Source organism: Psittacula echo, assembly GCF_963264785.1.
Source record: "Psittacula echo genome assembly, chromosome: 15".
In the NCBI taxonomy this organism is placed as follows: Eukaryota; Metazoa; Chordata; class Aves; order Psittaciformes; family Psittacidae; genus Psittacula; species Psittacula echo.
Window position 1 is genome coordinate 5,937,116 of NC_137751.1, and position 17,451 is coordinate 5,954,566.

The 17,451-nt window shown below is 57.9% G+C and overlaps 3 protein-coding genes across 7 annotated transcripts in view; all 3 read right to left on the reverse strand.

Moving 5' to 3' along the window:
- Positions 1 to 8,300, reverse strand: SCARF1 (scavenger receptor class F member 1). Of its 4 annotated transcripts, none has more exons than XR_013958046.1 (12): positions 7,319 to 8,014; positions 6,593 to 6,654; positions 6,270 to 6,371; positions 5,640 to 6,165; positions 4,690 to 4,908; positions 4,480 to 4,608; positions 4,300 to 4,403; positions 4,039 to 4,150; positions 3,837 to 3,961; positions 3,618 to 3,755; positions 2,160 to 3,323; positions 1 to 1,625 (listed from the first exon to the last, which is right to left on the reverse strand). XR_013958046.1 is itself a non-coding variant. In XM_080629850.1 (12 exons), exons 2-12 carry the CDS (start codon positions 7,411 to 7,413, stop codon positions 2,335 to 2,337), a joined length of 2,601 nt encoding a protein of 866 aa, XP_080485976.1. In that variant the 5' UTR covers positions 7,414 to 7,531; positions 8,191 to 8,300; the 3' UTR covers positions 1 to 2,334. The 4 variants fall into 4 exon arrangements, 2 of the variants coding, with proteins under 2 accessions (XP_080485976.1, XP_080485977.1); XR_013958047.1 differs by having other exon boundaries at positions 1 to 1,423; positions 1,882 to 3,323; XM_080629850.1 differs by adding an exon at positions 8,191 to 8,300 and having other exon boundaries at positions 1 to 3,323; positions 7,319 to 7,531.
- On the reverse strand, positions 8,136 to 12,147 carry RILP (Rab interacting lysosomal protein). 2 transcript variants are annotated; one of them, XM_080629854.1, is made up of 8 exons: positions 11,762 to 12,147; positions 11,173 to 11,296; positions 10,972 to 11,093; positions 10,649 to 10,840; positions 10,283 to 10,446; positions 10,059 to 10,178; positions 8,980 to 9,069; positions 8,136 to 8,885 (listed from the first exon to the last, which is right to left on the reverse strand). In XM_080629854.1, exons 1-8 carry the CDS (start codon positions 11,996 to 11,998, stop codon positions 8,735 to 8,737), a joined length of 1,200 nt encoding a protein of 399 aa, XP_080485980.1. In that variant the 5' UTR covers positions 11,999 to 12,147; the 3' UTR covers positions 8,136 to 8,734. The 2 variants fall into 2 exon arrangements, 1 of the variants encoding a protein (XP_080485980.1); XR_013958048.1 differs by having other exon boundaries at positions 8,826 to 8,885; positions 8,980 to 9,349.
- Positions 12,084 to 17,451, reverse strand: part of PRPF8 (pre-mRNA processing factor 8) — a 19,136-nt gene continuing 13,768 nt past the window's right edge. The window contains exons 33-43 of the mRNA XM_080629849.1: positions 16,774 to 17,011; positions 16,529 to 16,657; positions 15,856 to 15,969; positions 15,569 to 15,742; positions 15,142 to 15,335; positions 14,259 to 14,498; positions 14,021 to 14,162; positions 13,576 to 13,716; positions 13,285 to 13,424; positions 12,933 to 13,135; positions 12,084 to 12,381 (exon numbers count right to left, since the gene is read on the reverse strand). Of these exons, the coding sequence (XP_080485975.1) occupies positions 12,227 to 12,381; positions 12,933 to 13,135; positions 13,285 to 13,424; positions 13,576 to 13,716; positions 14,021 to 14,162; positions 14,259 to 14,498; positions 15,142 to 15,335; positions 15,569 to 15,742; positions 15,856 to 15,969; positions 16,529 to 16,657; positions 16,774 to 17,011 (1,870 nt within the window). The 3' untranslated portion in view covers positions 12,084 to 12,226. The remainder of the gene's footprint in view (positions 12,382 to 12,932; positions 13,136 to 13,284; positions 13,425 to 13,575; positions 13,717 to 14,020; positions 14,163 to 14,258; positions 14,499 to 15,141; positions 15,336 to 15,568; positions 15,743 to 15,855; positions 15,970 to 16,528; positions 16,658 to 16,773; positions 17,012 to 17,451) is intronic.

The window sequence follows — 17,451 nt, forward strand, 5'->3', positions numbered from 1 at the left end:
GATGAGTTCAGGCTGCAAGGGAGGTGACGGCTCCTGCCCGGCCACCCAGGGAGGCTCGGATGTGGTCCTCTCCTAACGCAGAGCTCAGGCAGTTTGGAAGGATATGATGAGGCTGCAGTGATGGGGACAGACCCCTGTGGTCATTGGGGATGGCTTGAGCCTCTTCCTACCTCCTCAAGGCCGTGAGCTGCCCCAGCAGAGAGAACAGACACCTCCTTGCTTATGGATAGAAGCAGCACACAGGAACAGCTTCCCAGGGGCTGGCTTCAGCAGGATTCAGCCATAGATCCAGCACGGGAAGATGTTAACTCCTCCCTCACCCACCAGCCCTGACTTGCAGCCTTCCCTCATCCAGCATTAAAACCACATCAGGAAGCATCCCCAGTGAGAAGGCATCAGCGCAACCACGCTGCCGGCGTGTGCATGGGCAGCCCCAAGCAGCAAATCCACCTCCCCATCTTCAAGCAGGGGCCACATCCTGCCTGGCACTCAGCCCCTGAACTTGACGGCAGCGTTTTCTCAAGGCCGGGTGCTTGTTTCCACGTCAGGAAAGGCTGTTGTCAGCTCTTCACATGCTGTACCCGGGGTGAACCAGCTCGTGTGACGTTCGCTTCTGGCACAGCATCACGCTGCTCCCAGGCTGGAAATAGCCAATGGATCAAGGCAGGAAAAATGGCTGCTTGTAAATAACATGTGGGGCTGTCCCTGCCTCTGTCGTATCACAGTGTCAAAACAGAGCGGGGCTGTGGGCAGGAGGATGCTCCGGTCCAGGATTTGGTGTTACAATGACAGCAGTGGGTGATGCCACTGCAGGAATGAGTGCTGCACCCTGCTGCTCATCCACGTGAGAGCACGGGGATACATCCAGGAAAAGCATCCAGGAAAAGCAACAAGGAAAAAGCAAACCCCACTGATGCTGAAACACCCCAAACCCCAGCTCAGCAGTGTCAGAGCAGGGTTCACACAGGGCTCTGCACATGATGCGAGATACAGGCTGCAGTGTGGGTGCTCTGGATGCTCCGGTCTCCAGCACGGCTCTGAGTTCAGCTTTGTAAGTGAGACTTCAGAATTCAATAGAACCAGGACATTATTAAACCCAACAAACTGAAAGCTTAAGGCTATTGATGGTTTCTACACTTTAGAGAGTATTCCTTAGGGGTGGGTGGGAAACGCAACTCCTAAAGGGCTTTGGTAACATTTAATTTTCATCCAGAGGCTTGCACCCCATGGGAGTAACAGAAGAACAGACAAGAAATTTCTAGACTTAGATACATCTAAAACCAGTTCATGCTGCAAATCCTCTCCGGCATCTTGAGCCCCTTTGTGCCCATCTCTCTGTGCTGCCCGAGGTCCTCTGGCCATGCTGGAGATGCTACAGCACCTTCATCCCACCTCACGCACCCATGGTGACACGTTCCTGCAGCTGGGATGGAATGTGGGAGATGGCACCCGTGGCGATGTAATTTTCCATGCATGTAATGTCCTTATCAGTGCCATGTGCAAGGACAGGTCGATGGCCATGGCCCAGGTGCCACATTTGCTCTTGCAAAACTGGAGCCTGGTATTGCATGGAGTTTAAAAGGCCATTGATAAATTCCATGCCATGCCACGAGCCTTGTCATGTGCTACGTGTGTACAGAGGAACAAAGCAGTCAGAGAGACCCACATAAACCCCTGCAGACCCAGATACCCTTAAAGATAAGCAGCTATAATCAGTTCTCACTGAAGCTGCTTGTGACAGCCCATCATCTACCCCCGACCCCTCTACACAGCATAATCCCTTCCAGCAAGAGAAGCATCTTTACAGCAAGAGGCTCCAGGCAGCTTTATGGAGCTGAGACAGGGAAAGGTGGAAGCCAATGGGGTGAAACTGGTTTTTACCTATGTGTGACCCCCAGCAGCCCCACTGTCATTCATGAGGAAGATGGGTGCCCCCAAACCCAATGCTGATAGACACCAGAAGGTGCCACTGCTGCATCCAGAGCATCACTGTGTTGTGGCAGGTCCAAAGTGAAGCACACAGGACAGGGGGGAGCAGCAAACAGCCCTGAAGCACCAACCCATGGGGCTGCCATTGCTGTGTCCCTCAGCATCACCCATCATCGCATCACATCACCCATCATACATCACCCATCATCGCATCACATCACCCATCATACATCACCCGTCATCGCACCACATCACCCATCAAGGGTCCAACCCCAGCAACAGGAAAGGGATCAATGGGAATGCTCAATGCTTCTCCAGTTCAATCTCAGAGGGGGCCCTCAGCTCCCACACTGGGATCAGAGATGCCACCAGTGCTCCCGCTGCCCCAGCACAGGCCGTGGTGGCTCAGGTGGCTGTCGCTGGCCCCTCGGTGGTGCTGGGGGGTGAATCAGTGCTGCTGCTCATCACGTTCTCATACTTGGGCTCTTCCTCTGATGCAGCCAATCCCTTGGCTTCGAGGCTGAGGACTAACTCAGGGCTTTTACCCCTCTCCATGGCACCTGCAGCATCGCTGCCTCCATCCTGGTCCCTGATGCTTTTCAGTGAGGGAGATGCGAGAAGGAAGGACTGTCTCTTCCCAGGCTGATGCTTGCTGCTTGCCTCAGCGGCAGCCCCAGGGATGCTCTCCCTCTGCTTGCAGCTATTCACTGAGTCTCTGCGCTGCCCCAGGGCCCGGCGGGGCGGTTTCTGGATGACCTCAAAGCTCTTCCTCACCTTGGGCTCCTCCTTGGCAGCCCATTTGCCCCTCTGCAAGCTGCCCAACCGCTTCAGCACCGCCTGGACCGGTCCCTCGCCACCTCCCTCTGCCTTGGGGTCCTGCCCGGCCGTTCCCACCATCATGTAGATGGTGGTGACGTTGGGATCCTTCCCCTTCGCCTCCCAGCTTCCTGATCTCGCAGCCGCTTCGAGGGCCTCCACTCTCTGTGCCACGTGCCTGGTGCTGGACACCACGCGCCGGCGTCCCCCTGGGGTGGCCCTTGGGGAAGGCCGGTGGCTTTCCTCCCCCTTGCTGATGGGATCAGGGCTCTCGTAGCAATCACTGCCCGGTGGCTCAGTACAGGGCTCAGATTCCCTGTCCCCCGGTGGCTGGGACAGCTTGGATGGGCCCCATGGAGCCTTGGGCTTCCTGCCAGGGCTGGGGGTCTCCATCATCCCAAATTTGGTCCCCTCGGCAAAGGACACGGAGGGGCGCTTGGCCTTGGCGATGCTGGAGGTGCGAGGGATGGCGAAGGGCTGCGAGACATCCTCGGAATCAAAGGCGGATGGATCCGGGAGCACCTCGCCTATGGGGGATACCCCATCCTGCAGCTCAGCCCCCCCCAGCAGTGGGATGCCTGCGAGAGAAGGGGATGAGTTAGGACTGGTGGAGCCCAAGGACACACTTTGGACAAGCAGGAGAGAGGCTGATGCAACAGGGCTGTCCCTGGGGGTGTTTTCCTGGGAAGAGGTTGTGAAACGGGGCTGCCCACACCAGGCACATCCCACCACATGAGGCCAAGCATGGGGTGTCCTTACAGGCAGGAAAACAAGGGCATGAAGATAAACACTGCCCATGCCCAGCACCCATCCCTTGCGCACCCAAGGGTGGCAATGGAGCAGGATTGACCCATAGAGAGGGAGCAGGTCACCTTCTCTGGGAGGGACGGAGTACTCGGGTCCCTCGTTATCAGTGTCAAAGGAGGAGAAGGAGCTGTCTGAAACCCATGCAGTCGATGGCGGCTCGATGAAGCTGGGGTTGAAGGGGATCTCTGTGTCGTGGTGGGAAACTGGGGAGGAGAAGACACCCAAAGTGAGATCAGATACTCCAAGAGGTGACGATGCGGGGTGAGAGCTCTGCGTCTTTTTACCTGTGACTTTGGGGAGTTTAGAGCCACCCAGGTTGAAGCAGGGCATCATCGCACTGAGGTTCGCCAGCACCCCCCGTACGTGGTGCTTCATCCTGGCCACCACATCGTCATCTGCCACGGCTGCCCTGTACAGGGGATGTGGACATCAAGGGATGTGGGAGATGGGATTTTCCATCAAGGATTGGCAAATAGGAAGCAGTACCTGTCCCTGGCATCTGCTGGACCAGCTCCGCAGCAGCAGCAGGCAATGCAGAGCAGCAGCAGCAGGAGGGGGACGAGGATGGCGGCTGCAAGGGCTCCGTGGTCCTTTAAACCTGTGTGGAGAAGACGGGTTGAGTCCAGCACACCCTAAAGCTGCCAAGCCCAAAGAGCCACCCCACAGCTCATGGTGGGGCCATGAGGCACAAGATGGGACCCTAGCACCATCAACAGCACCAAGGAGTAAATCTAAGGTTGCCCTTACTCAGCACACAGTTGCCCCGCACAGGGTCGCAGGTCCCTCGGGAGCACTGGCAGGATGAGGAACAGTTCACTCCATAATACCCGTCCATGCAGGTGTCGTTGCAGCTGGAAGAGAGAGGAAAGGAGGGAAACACCCCTGGGGAGAACGGGGGACCCATCCCTGCCTTGCTCCCGGCATTACCTGGCTCCCCAGTAGCCAGCCTGGCAGATACAAGCTCCTGACACAGGGTCGCAGCTCCCCATGACGCACTCGGGGCACAGGAGCTGGCATCCATCGCCGAAGGTGCCCGCGGGGCAGGAGATGTTGCAGCTGCCAATACAAAGAGGGAAGCATCAGCGCCCTGCATCCCGCAGCGCAGGACCCGAGGCTGGGGCTCGGTCCCGGCCGTACCTGGGTCCGGTCCAGCCGGGCTCGCAGCGCGGGCAAGCGCCGGTCTCCGGGTCGCAGGCATCCCCCTGCCGGCAGCGGGGACAGCGCAGGAGGCAGCGGTCACCGTGCGAGCCGGGAGGGCAGCGGTGCTGGCAGAGAGTCCCGTTCCAGCCGGGCTGGCAGCCGGGGCAGAGCCCATCCACGGCAGAGCAGGGCTGGCCGAGCTTGCAGCGCCCGCAGCTGCACGGGCAGAGGGGCGGTGAGGCACTGACACGCACCACGGACCCCCCCAACCGCAGGTTTCACCCCGAAACAGTACCGAGCATCAGTTGGGACCAGGGGGGAACAGCCCATAGTGCTTAATGCCCTACGGTGGCAAGAGGGAAGCAGAGATGCTGCTCTATCACACCAGGGAATGGGAACAAGGACAACCAGATTTTAGGATGACACCAGTGCTTTCTGCTGCCATTAGCAGCCTTCCAGTACTTAAAGACGGAAGAAACCTGGAGAGAGGCTTTGGACAAGGGATGTAGAGACAGGCCAAGGGGAATGGCTTTAACCTGCCAGAGGGGAGACTGAGATGAGCTCTTAGGCAGAAGCTCTTCCCTGTGAGGGTGCTGAGGCACTGGCACAGGGTGCCCAGAGAAGCTGTGGCTGCCCCATCCCTGGCAGTGTTCAAGGCCAGGTTGGACACAGGGGCTTGGAGCAAGCTGCTCCAGTGGAAGGGGTCCCTGCCCGTGGCAGGGGTTGGAACTGGAGGAGCTTTAAGGTCCCTTCAACCCAAACCATTCCATGATTCTATGTTTCTTTTGGGACAGCAGGGATGCTGCATCCAGCCAGGGATGCTCAAACCCACCCAGGATGGTCCCCAGCCAAAGGGACAGACACAACCATGATGATTCCCCTCCCCCCCCAACATCTTATTGCACCCCCTGGTTACCCCCCGCATCCTCCCGTTGCCTCCATCTCACCTGTGCATGCACTGAGACCCGTACTTCCCAACCGGACACGGATCCCTGCAGCTCCTGCCCTGGTACCCAGGGCTGCAGCTGCAGTGCCCGCTGACGGGGCTGCAGGAGCCGTGGATGCAGTCGCAGCGCCGCTGGCACGCGGGCCCCCAGAACCCAGCCTTGCACTCGCACTTGCCCGTCTCCTGGGCGCAGGGCGAGAGGTTACAGGAGCACTTGAAGCTGCACCTCCTGCCCCACCAGCCGGGCAGGCAGCGGCAGTGCCCGCTCACGGGGTCGCATTGGGAGCTGGAGGGGTTGCATTGACATTGCTTCTTGCAGGTGGGTGCCCACCAGCCCGGCTCGCAGCGGCAGGCGCCGGTGACGGGGTCGCAGTGCCCATGGGGACCACATTGGCAGGAGAACTGGCACATGGCACCCCAATGGCTGGGGTCGCAGGTACAGTGCCCGCTTGCCGCATCGCAGCGCCCGTTGGGGTGACACGGGCAGCTCCGCTTGCAGTCGGGGCCCCAGTACTGCTCGGGGCAGGCTGTGGAGGGAAGAGGCGGTGAGGATGCTGGGGGTCATAGGGAAGCTTGGCAGCTCCCCCCAGGGATGGTGAAGGGGATGGGTGAGCCCATGGGATCTACTCACGGGAGCTGCAGTCTGCTCCAAAGAAGCCGGGTTTGCAGAGGCAAAGCCCAGGTCTCACACACACCTCAGCTGCCCCACAGGCATCTTCCCCCTCGCACAGTGCTGTTGGTGACAGGGCAAGCATCACATCAGGGCAGGATGGGGTCCCCTGTGCTCACACCCCACTGCTGGACCACATCGCACTGGGGCATCATGGGGAATCCACCACCCCGCTCCATCCAAGCCCCACCATCAGCAGCTCACTCAGTGGGCATTTGGGGTCCCCACAGCACAACACCCCACTCAAAGAGAGCTGTGGGGCTCCATCACCCCCCATCACTCACCAGCTGTGCATTCCTGCCCTTCCTGCTTCCAGCCGGGACAGCACACGGGGCCAGTGGGGAGCCTGAGGAGAAACCCACAGTGGAGCATCCGCAGGGATGAGGGTACCAGGGTGGGTTTACGGCATCGCTTAAGGCACAGCGAACACCCTGGCTGGGTCTGGCAGCCAGAGACAGCGTGGCCCCGGGGGCTTCGCTCCGGAAGGAAACCAGTAAAATAGAAGGAAATTCAAGAGGCTGCAGCCCGGGCGGGCGGTGGGGCAGGCAATGGGGCAGGCAGCACTGTGGAGCCCATATCGGGTCCCTGATGGTCTGTGAGCAGCTGAAAGCTTCATCAGCAACACAGAAGAAAGGCACCAAAGAGATGGCGATGAAAGGCGCTGCCATGGATGGTGAGACCAATGGGAGAGGCAGCAGCAAAGCAGAGGGGACATCATCTCCAAAAGCTCTTTGGGATTTGCTGTGCCTATGCTTCCCATTGGCACTTGATGGGAAGTTTTGCCAATGCTCCCAAATCCCATCCCAGAGCCCTGCGTGAGAAACAACCCCTGGAGAAGATTCAGGAACATCCATGGGTACCACGGCCGCGCTCCCCAGCATCACTCCAATGCATCCACACAGTGCCAAGCAGCAGGTCTGTGTCCACGGAAGATGGACAACGACCCCATGGAGCTGTCAAGAGGCCCCATGGGATGGAGGAGCACAAGCAGGAACCCCCATGGCGCCTACCTGCAGACGTTCCTGCCGTCGGGATCGAGCTCCTGCGCAGAGCTCTGCACCCACAGCCACAGATGGAGGCAGAGGAGATGCCGCGCGCTCCCCATCCCTCCAGGGCGCGAGGGCCCAAATCCCTGCAGCTCCCAATGCTGGCGTCCGCCTGTCCCGTCCCGTCCGTCCCTCCCGTGCTGCGGCCTCTTCCTCCCGCCAGCCTTGGGTTTCTTCCTGAGGAAATGCGGGAGGAGGCGCTGCGATCCCGACGTCAGGGGATGGGAGGCAGTGAATGCCGCCCCAGGGGCTATTCCTGGCTCTTGGTGCCACCCCAGCAGCAGGAATGGGAGTCCAGGGGCTTGGTGCTCCATGAACATCGCACCCGCGGTCATCCTGCTCCCCCTGTGCTCCATCACTCCCAAAGCTGCTTTAGCCGATGGCCCCCCAACCCACGTGAGGTCTCTGCTGCATCCCCTTGCCCCAACCACTATGAGCTGCCCTATGGTGCTGCTGACCCCTGGTAGGTGCTAAGTGGGGTCCCCCATGGGGCCACAGTGTTCCCTTTGAACCGCTGCTGGCCCCTGTCCCACCTCTCCCTGTCCCCAGGAGCTTTGTGTCAGCAGATGCACAGGAAACACCTTTTTCCTACCCAAGGCCAGCTCAGCCCGTGGGATAACCCGGGCTGGAAGCTGCTCCTCACACTTAACTCCTCCATACCCAGCACTGAGCCCATGGAGTTCCCATTGGAGCCGGCCCACTGAAAGGGTCAGCCTTTGCATGGAAAGTGATGGAGAGCAGGGATGGAATCCCAGCAGCATCATCCCAAGCAGCGGGTACCTCGGAGGAGAAACGGGATTGATTTATTTCCAACTCCAGTTCTAAAGTTTAAGCACCTGAGGGGACTGATGCTTCCCTGTGAACATGAGGATTGTTCCTGTCTTCCAGCTCCCAACAACAGCAGGAAGAGGTCCCAGTACGAAGTGGTACAGAATGGCACTGATGGTGCTGATCCCAGCTGCTCCCAGCTCCAGGAGCATCTGGACACCCGGTGCAGTGTGTGCAGCCCCTTCCAGCCGTGCGGTGATGCTGGATACCCCAACTCCACCTTCACAGTGCAGGGACGAACCCCATCCAAATGGGGCAGGATCTGGAAGAGGCGTTTGGTGGAAAGAGGCACGAGTGGATGGGAAGAGGGTGCAGATGCCGGCGGTGCTGAGCCGCAGGCACAGAGAAGTGGAGACCCCCATAGGTTAAGCCGTGGGCACAGTGAAAGGGTGGCTGACGGGCAGCCCGGAGGTGCTGATCCAGGCTGGAAACCCACGGCCAAAGGGTCCCAGTAGGTTTTCCACACGTGGCATCCCCATCACGGTGCCATGGCGAAGCAGCCGGTGCTGCTGTGCCACCAGGAAGTGCTGCAGCGAGGCTGTTCCCATGGGATCAAGGGGGTGGCATGGCTCTGTCGGGGGAGCTGGCTGCGGGATCGCCCTCCGGCTCCAGCTGCGTGTCCAGGGAGTCGATGACTTCCCAGGCTACGGGGCTGCTGGATGTGGGGGGATCTTTGCTGCTGTCCTGATACCAGAGCCCGAAGCTGCAGAGAGAGCAGATAACAGCCGTGGGGGAGACGTCTTCCCAGGGAGTGCGATGGAATCCCAACCTCCCCATCGGCTTCCCAGCAAACTTACAAGCTCCTAATTTTGGATTCGGGAGGATGAGGATGAGCATCCACACAGTCTGTGCCGCGGGCTGGGAGCCACGAGCCCTCATCTTCATCGCTGCAGCACAAAGGGAGTTACAGGCTTGGCACGGGAGGAGGCACCCCTCAAGCCAAGCAGAGCCAGGGACACATGGACCAGAGCTGGGAGCTGCTGCAGAGCCACGGGGATGCTCATGTCCCGCATAGGTGTTCTATGGCAAGCCCAGCCCTGCCTGGGTGATCTCAAGGCTCTTCAGACACCAGCTTCAACCCTCAGCGCTTGCTCAATGATGTGTCCCCGGTTGCCACATCCCACTGTAAAGCCTCTGAGCATCTCACCCCATGTGGCAAATGCTTCTCTGGGGGAAGAGCCCCACAATCAGCACTATGGGACCGAGGTGGGTGACATCCTGGCCTTGCAGGGAAGCAGGGAACATAGGAGATGCAGCATCCATATGGCAGCAGTCACCCTCACCAGGCAGGACTCAACACCCCTGCCACCAGCAGAGACTCCAACACAAGCAAGCAGCAGGCTTCAGCAGCACAGAAGAGCTCAGCCCCCTCCAGACCTTTATTAAAGCCCCCCAAAGGCAGTGAGAGCCAGCTCCCCCCGTGCCATACAGCAGCTTTAGCACAGGCTTCACCCCCCCATTGCCAGCGCACAGGCAGAGCTGGGGCTGGTGCCCAGCAAGGTGCTGCCCTCCCCATCGTGACAAGTCTGTTGGAGCCAATGGTGCCCGTGAACGTCCAGGGAACATCTGTGCTGTCATCTTCAATGGCTCTCATTGAACAGCCTCCAATCACAGCGCCCAGAGCAGCAGTCCCATTGCCACCACCTCACCTCCCTTTTGCCATACCCATGGATGGGAGGCACTGGGACAGAAAACGTGTGACTGGTGACAAGAGGCGCAGCGAAGAGCCCAGCCGCTGCGATGCTCCCAGGGTTAAGCCAGAGCAAGGCATCAGGTGCAGACATGAAACCTTTGATCTTCAAATAGAAGCAGGGAGGAGGCAGCTCCATGCCTGGGGAATTCCCTTGCAGGGTGGATGGAGCAGGACTGGACTCACCTGCTCTCCGACTCCGTCGTCCCCAGCATTTTGGCTCTGATTTTCTTCCTCTGCCTTTTGATGGTTGACTTCATCGCATCCAAGAAGAAGCTGGGAACCCTCTCCTCGTTCAGCAGCTCCCTGGAAAAAGGCGGCCAAGTCAATGGAGAGCTCGGCACCCCGAGCGCACCAGGAGCAGGCTCTGATGGGCCATGGGCTGCAGGGACAGGGGGGACCAGACTCACCGCTGGTAATAAGCCAGCTCCTCTTGCACCAAGAACAGGTTGGTCTTGAGCTCGTTCCGCTCCTGCAGGATCTGCTGCAGCTCCTCCTTGGAGAAGCAGCAGTGAGCAGGGCTCCTGCCCACATCCTGGTGCTGCGGCTCCTCTGTGGGTGATGGAGCTTCCTCCTGGAGGGATGGAAAACGGCTCAGCAGGAGGCAGAGACACCAGAGTGCCCCCCCTATGGCTGGGTGCTGTGCGCAGGCAGAGATGGGAATGTCTTGGGAATGAAGCTGCTGGAGCCCACTGCCCATTGCCACACATGGCAAACCCTCCTCATCCTCTAAGTCCCATTGGCTTTTCCTCCCATCAGCTCAGGCTTGCACTCACCAGGCTGGGCTTTGGCTGCTGGATCTCAGAGGTGTTCCTGCTCCTCCTGCTCGCTTCCCTCTGGGTCTGCAGCATCGCAGCCTCCAGGTCCGACTTCTTCTCCAGCGCGCTCTTGAGCTGCGCCTGCACCACGGCCACCTTGTGCCGTAGCTCCTCATTCATGGCCATGAAGCGGTGCAGCTGTTCCTGCAGCTGGAGGGCCCAGGGAGCACGGAGTGAGGCGACAGCAGCAGCTCTGGGTCCCCAACAAAGGGACATCAGCACTGATGGGGAGGTGACAATGAGAGGGGGGTCCCCAGACCCTTCGCACCCCATCCGCTCACCGCCTCCGTGTCTCGGCTCTTGCAGACGATCTCATGGGCCTGGGCACGGAGCTCATCCCGCTGCTTGTCCACCACCTCCTTGAGCCGCAGCATCACCTCCCGCTCCTTCCGTGCCACGTTATCTGGGCACAGACGCGCGTGGACGGGGCTCAGCAGCCCTGGTACCCAAGGCCTCCCCAGAACCCCCCCCCGGACACCCACCTTCCTGGGACTGGCTCTCCGCAAGCTGCCCCAGGAGCTGCCGGTTCTGCTCCTCCAGGCGGGACAGGCGCGCACGCAGGGCGCGTTCCCGGCGCTCGGCCTCCCACAGCTGCTGCTCCGGGTCCTGAGGATGGGGACAGCCAGGTCAGAGCCGTCCCATAGGGGATGGGGACAGCCAGGTCAGAGCTATTCCACAGGGGATAGGCACAGCCAGGTCTGAACCATTCCATAGGGGATGGGGACAGCCAGGTCAGAGCTGCCCCAAGGGACAGGGAAAGCCAGGTCAGAGCCATCCCATGGGAAATGGAGAGAGCTGGCTCAGAGACACCCCAAGGGATGGGGGCAGCCAGGCCAGAGCCATCCCACTGGGGACAGGGGCAGCCGGGTAAGAGCTGTCCCAAGGGACAGCCAGGTCAGAGCCACCCCCATGGGTACAAGGGACAGCCAGGTCACAGCCATTGTAGGGGACAGCCGGCTCAGAGCCACACCAAAGGACGGGGACAGCCAAGTCCCCACGGCGACTCCTGCGCCACGGCACAGGGGACCCCCGAAGGAGAACAGGACCGAGCCCTTATCCCCCGCCGCTCACCTCCGCTTCCTGCCGGCCGCCCGCCGGCCCCGCCGCCTCCCCCTCGGCGGCCGCGGGGGCCACCAGCGCCTCCAGCAGCTCCAGCAGCCGCACAACGGGCGGCACCAGGCCGGCCACGGCGTCGGGCCCGAAGCGGGCGGAGAGGCGGCGCAGCTCGGCCCCCAGCGCCCCGGCCATACGGTAGACGTGCGGTGGGGCCAGGCGGCCCGGCGGGGTCCTCCATAGCGCCTCCGCCATCGCTGTCCTCGGGCCTCGCACTCGCTCCTCCTCCCGTGTCCCGCCCCGTCCGGGGCCGCCCCGTCCGAGGCGGGATTCACCGGTTGCGATCCCGTTCGTACAAAATTTATTGAGACACTGAATGGGTACAAGGAGGAGGAAGGGGCAAAGGGGCTGTGCGGGCACGGGGACGCAGAACACACACGCTGTTGAATATCAACAGTACGAGGAGCCGGGGCGAGGGCAGCACTAGGCGTAGAGGTCCTCCCGGTCGGCGGAGTAGACCTCCCCTTCCTGCAGCAGGGCGAAGTTGAGGAAGTGGGAAGGACGATGGACCTCGTGGTAGAATTCCTTGGGGTTGGCGAGCTGCAGCTCGTACTTCATGTTGGGGTCGTGGCGGACACCTGGGAGAGAGAGACCATCACCCACCTGAAAGGCTCCTGCCTCTACCGCTGATGGGTAGAAGCCCTCTACCCTCACACAACAACCTTTAAAGCAGATCACGCTTAAAGAGTGTGTAGAGAACACATCCCTGAGAGCTACTTCCTTCTCATAGCATCACAGACTGGTTTGGGTTGGAAGGGGTCTTAAAGCTCATCCAGTTCCAACTCCCTGCCACAGGGAAGAGCTTCTGCCTAAGAGCTCATCTCAATCACCCCTCTGGCAGGTTAAAGCCATTCCCCGTTGTCCTGTTCCTACATCCCTTGTCCAAAGCCCCTCTCCAGGTTTCTTGTAGCCCCTTTAGGAGCTGCTCTAAGGTCTCCCCTTAAGGAGCCTTCTCTTCTCCAGGCTGAACCAGCCCAGCTCTCTCAGCCTGGATCCAGAGCAGAGCCGCTCCAGCCCTCACAGCATCCCCATGGCCTCGCTCCAACAGCTCCACGTCCCTCTTGTTTTGGGGGCCCCAAGCTATCCACACTGCCTCCCCTCCCGCCCCTCTCCCAGTGGGGCAGCTCACCCATGAAGTTGTAGTTCCAGGACCCTTGTGCTGGGACCATGAAGAAGCCAAGGAAGCGATCAGAGAGCAGCATCTGCACCCGCTCGTAGTGGGATGGGAGGTAGCCCTTGGGGTTGTTCCCCTTGTCCGTGTTCTGCCTGCCCCACTCATAGCCACTTGGGGTCAGTTTGTAGGCTGTCAGCGTGCAGGAGCCTGGTGTAAAACTGGAAGGAAGAAGATATGGGGGAAGTCAGACTGATGCAGGGCATCAGGAATGAGCGAACGCTGCCTTTCTGCCGCATGTTGAGACCTCAGCATGTTCCCAAGCACTGCAGCTTGGCAGAGAGGGCACAAGAAGCCTCCTGCCTCTCACCTGCAGGTGATGATGATGGTCTTCTCCCCGTCCCAGGAGGGGTTGTCAGCCATGACCTTGGCATGGGTGGTGACATCCTGTGGTGAGAGCTGAGGGGACTCATTTGGTTGGGTGTGAATCCACCCCAGAGGTTCCATTTCCTGACAAAAAGAGTTTGAGAGAGGAAGAAAAGGCATTTAAAAGAAGACCAACAAGCACACAGGGAACAAAGGCTTCCCTTTGCCTGCTCCCAGTTCAGGCTGGCCTCAGGCCGAACTCTCCAAGTCCCACATCTACAACAGCTCAACTCACCTTGAGATACTCATGCTGTGGCAGCTGCCCTGGGAGGTGCACAGTCTGGTGTGTGCCCCACTGGGGCACCATCACAATGCACCGGATCTCCTTCACCTGGGGGTTATCGGGAGGGCTCACTCCGTACAGGTAACCTGCAATCTAGGAACAGACATCTGCCTTAGAAGCCTAGATGAGACCTCTGTGTAACTGTGTGAGAGCCCTTAGCTCCTCAGGAGCTGATCTCTCAGCCCACAGGCTCTCACTAGAGGAGAGCATCTCAGTTTTGTTCAGTGCTGAGTTTCCCCTCAAGTCTGGGCCAGAAGGAACCATCCAGACCCATCTACAACTCATGTGCTCAGCTGTATTGCCAGTGTCTGTCTCCCCAGTACTTCCTGACTGCCCAGGACTGGTGTGTGCCCCAGCAGAGTGTGGTACAGCTGTAATACACTCCCTGCGCGCTCACCTGGGCCCGCAGATCGGAGATGCAGATGAATTTCTTCAACACATTCTTGGGCAGGATGTATGTGTAGCCCGTTTCCTTGATATCATCTGATGAAACGTAGATGTGGTTTGTTCGCAGGTGGAGGTTGGCAGCAGAAATGGCTCTGTGAAGAGGAGAGATGACGATTGAAGGATGCACAGATCCCTTCCCGAGCACTCCGACCTTCACCACCACACAACAGCCCTGCCTGCTTGCCTACCTGACCCGCCACTCGGTCTTGGAGGAGAACGTCTGGGTCTCGTAGTTGCTGGTGGTGGAGGTGATGATTTCATCCCCGTGTTTGTTCACGGTGCGGGTCTGGGTGGCTGTGAGCTGTGACTGCTCCTTGGTTTGCTTCTCAATTTCGGCTATTTGCTGCCTCTGCTGCGAGGGAGCAGAGATCTCCATGCCCAGGATGATGTCTCGGATCTCTGACTGTGTCAGGGATGCAACGTTCACACTGGAAGAGGAGAATACCCAAATCAGGCATTTCAAAGCACATTCTGGACCCCTGTCACTCGAGCACAAGCTCAGAACATCCACTTGGGGCACTGTGAAAAATGAGACCACAGCTTTATAGGCATGAGGGAGGAAATCACATGATGCACTGATCAGAAAGGTTTGGTGCAGTCATTTTTATCTGCCTTAGTAGAAAGCAATTAATAACTCTTCATCAGGGACTGTAGTGATAGGACAAGGGGTGATGGGTTCTAACTTAAACAGGGGAAGTTCAGGTTGGATATAAGGAAGAAGCTCTTCACTGTGAGAGTGATGAGGCACTGGCACAGGTTGCCCAAAGAAGTAGTAAATCCTCCATCCCTGGCAGTGTCCAAGGCCAGGCTGGACAGAGCCGTGGGTGACACGGTCTAGTGTGAGGCATCCCTGCCCACGGCAGGGGCTTGGAACTGGATGATCTTAAGGTTCTTTCCAACCCAAACCATTCTACAATGCTGTAATGATAACCAGTTTCCCTATAAGGCTGACAGTTCACTGCAAAAGGCCCTTGTAAGTCTTTTACCCTCCTCAAGCAGCACTGTGTTCATGGAGTCCTTAGAGCAGGAAGGAAAAGCTGAAAGGATCATTGCAGCTGGACAGTGACTTACTTGTTCTTCTTGCCATAGTCAGCAAGGATGAGATCCTTCAGCTGCACCTCCACCTTGATCCACTCCTCATCTGTCAGGGTTGGCCAGATGTGGTGAGGCTCTGTTATGGTTGTCTTGTCTGGTTTCAGAATAACTTTGGCTCGATCGTTATTCACATGAAGCGCTCGGAGAATCAGAATCAGACGAGAGAATGCCTTCGAGGAGAAAAGGAGATGCAGTTAGAACACGGAAAACAAATACACAAGGCCCTTGTCCAACACTGTGGGCATGTGGACACTGCATGGGAAGTGCCAGGGGACTCAATCTGAAGGAAAAACCAGGCAGACTTGGAGTCAAGTGCTCCCAAGCAGCAAATTGTGAAGGATCTCTGAAGCCTTGGCTCCTGCCTCATGCATCAGAGGCAAAGCAAAATGCAGCCTGTGCTCACCGTGTAGGAAGAGATGGTTTTCAGCCAGTCATCATAAAGATTGAAGAGAACCATCTGGGGTTCAGTAGCCTTCAGGATGAGATCCCCAAACTTTTCCACTTTCAGACAGGCCTGGAAAGGCAGCTGCAACTCTGAGCCTTTGATCACGATGTTGGGGAAATCCAGCAAGTGCACCTGGGGTTTATGAAGAGGAGGAATTAGCTCACAACTACCACAGAACACTGGTCCAGATCAAGTCCTTCACAGGAACACAGGACTGTCTTGTCATCTGCCTTCTACATTCTTACCTCAAGTGGGTCCAACATGCCCTTCCGTGTCACTATGATCTGCTTAGGCTGCTCCTCCACAGGCAGCGACCGAATCAAGGCAGCCACTTCTTCAGCAGTCTTCCACTTGGCCAGCTACAGGAAGACAGCAAGGTCAGAGACATCTCTCTGCTAACAGCAATGTCTCCATGGGAATTAGAGAGACTCAAGCCAAATTCTATAAATACACCTGGAATTTATAGCTTGTTCCAGATCAGTGTCAAGGCCCAGCATTTCCTTCTTACTGGTCTCAGAGTTCCTGTTCCTGGAGTTTAGTTACCCCTGACTGGCTCAATAAAAACAGCTGCCCACACCACCTCCCTGGCTCTCCCACCTGAGAGTCTTCTCACTGCACTGGATGTACAGCCAAGTGCAATGTGATTTCCTCTAACACTGAGCACAGCCCTGTTTCTCAAGCCCTGCTTGAAGATGTCAGCTCTGTACACCTCAGAGCCTCAAAAACCTTGCAACATCAATGCCTGCTTTCCTTTACTTTTACATCCCATGCTAGTGCTCCCGAGAACACGTTAGACACCAGACACTGAAGCTCCACACTTGTTAAGAGACAGCAAGATGAAGATTCTCATGCTGCTTTCTGCTCAAGTGAGTGTCCCAGGCAGTCAGAGCCCACCCCCAGCTCCCAGCCAGACCTTACCTGTCCTAGACGTTTCTGTCCTGCCCACACAGAAGTATGGATGATCTTCAGGAAGAGCTGTCCAGTCCTGGGATTGAAGATGAAAATGGCTCCATTGATGGGTTTTGTGGTCAAATTCCCTTCAAAAGTCTGAGAAAACGAGGAAAAGTCAGAAGCAGAGGGAGATAAAGCCTCCACAACCACCCTGAGCACAGGACATTGACAGTCCCTGTCCTTTCCCTGCCAGGATACTCCTCTGGCCTCACCTTGTGGATGGTCACTCTGTACACATTGGTGTCATCCACAAACCAGATGATCTGGTTGGAGAAGAGCTCTCCATAGTTCTGGGAGGAGAGGTATGGCTCTGTGGGCTCGGATGAGTACAGCTGCAGCCCCTTGCGGATTCGTTCTCTCAACACATAGAGCGCAGGATTTGCTTTCATGATTTTGGCCATCGCCTGCTGGATCAGAGGTTTGCTCCCAGGGAACCAGTTCCCGTAAGCACTGAAGAAGAGAATAAACAGAAGACACAGTTGTTGCCATCAGCTGTGAGATGCAGAGATAACAGCCACACATCTTTCCATGCAGCAGACAGGCACTCTTCTGCCTGCTGAGTATTACAGTATGATTTCTCTTCCTATGTCCTTGGGAGCTGCTTACCTATTGCTCTTTCCTACACCTCCTCTCAGTGGGAAGCCACAGCACACACATGCTGCAGCAACAGAAAAGCCGCATCTCCCCTAACAAGTATGCTGGAGCAGAAGCCTGCTTGCTGAGACTTGAAACCTTCCCCCTACAAGTGAAGAACAACTGTCCCCACTTACAGGAAGCCTTAATACGAGGCCTGCCCTTCAGCTCCAAGAACAGTCTAATCTCCTAAGAAAACAAACTGTTAGTGAGCTGGGAGAAGAGAACCATTATTATGGAAGGAGCAGACATGGGTC

What these genes read in the sequence shown, in the direction of transcription:
- SCARF1 (XM_080629850.1), bottom strand. Translation starts at nt 7,413, where the DNA reads ATGGGGAGCGCGCGGCATCTCCTCTGCCTCCATCTGTGGCTGTGGGTG. An exon ending in CCAGCAGATGCCAGGGACAG is followed by an intron (nt 3,962 to 4,038) that starts GTACTGCTTCCT and finishes TCCCCTGTACAG; the next exon opens with GGCAGCCGTGGCAGATGACG. An exon ending in CTCCGTCCCTCCCAGAGAAG is followed by an intron (nt 3,324 to 3,617) that starts GTGACCTGCTCC and finishes CTTCTCTCGCAG; the next exon opens with GCATCCCACTGCTGGGGGGG.
- RILP (XM_080629854.1), bottom strand. Translation starts at nt 11,998, where the DNA reads ATGGCGGAGGCGCTATGGAGGACCCCGCCGGGCCGCCTGGCCCCACCG. An exon ending in GGAGAGCCAGTCCCAGGAAG is followed by an intron (nt 11,094 to 11,172) that starts GTGGGTGTCCGG and finishes GTCTGTGCCCAG; the next exon opens with ATAACGTGGCACGGAAGGAG. An exon ending in ACGACGGAGTCGGAGAGCAG is followed by an intron (nt 9,070 to 10,058) that starts GTGAGTCCAGTC and finishes TTTGTGCTGCAG; the next exon opens with CGATGAAGATGAGGGCTCGT.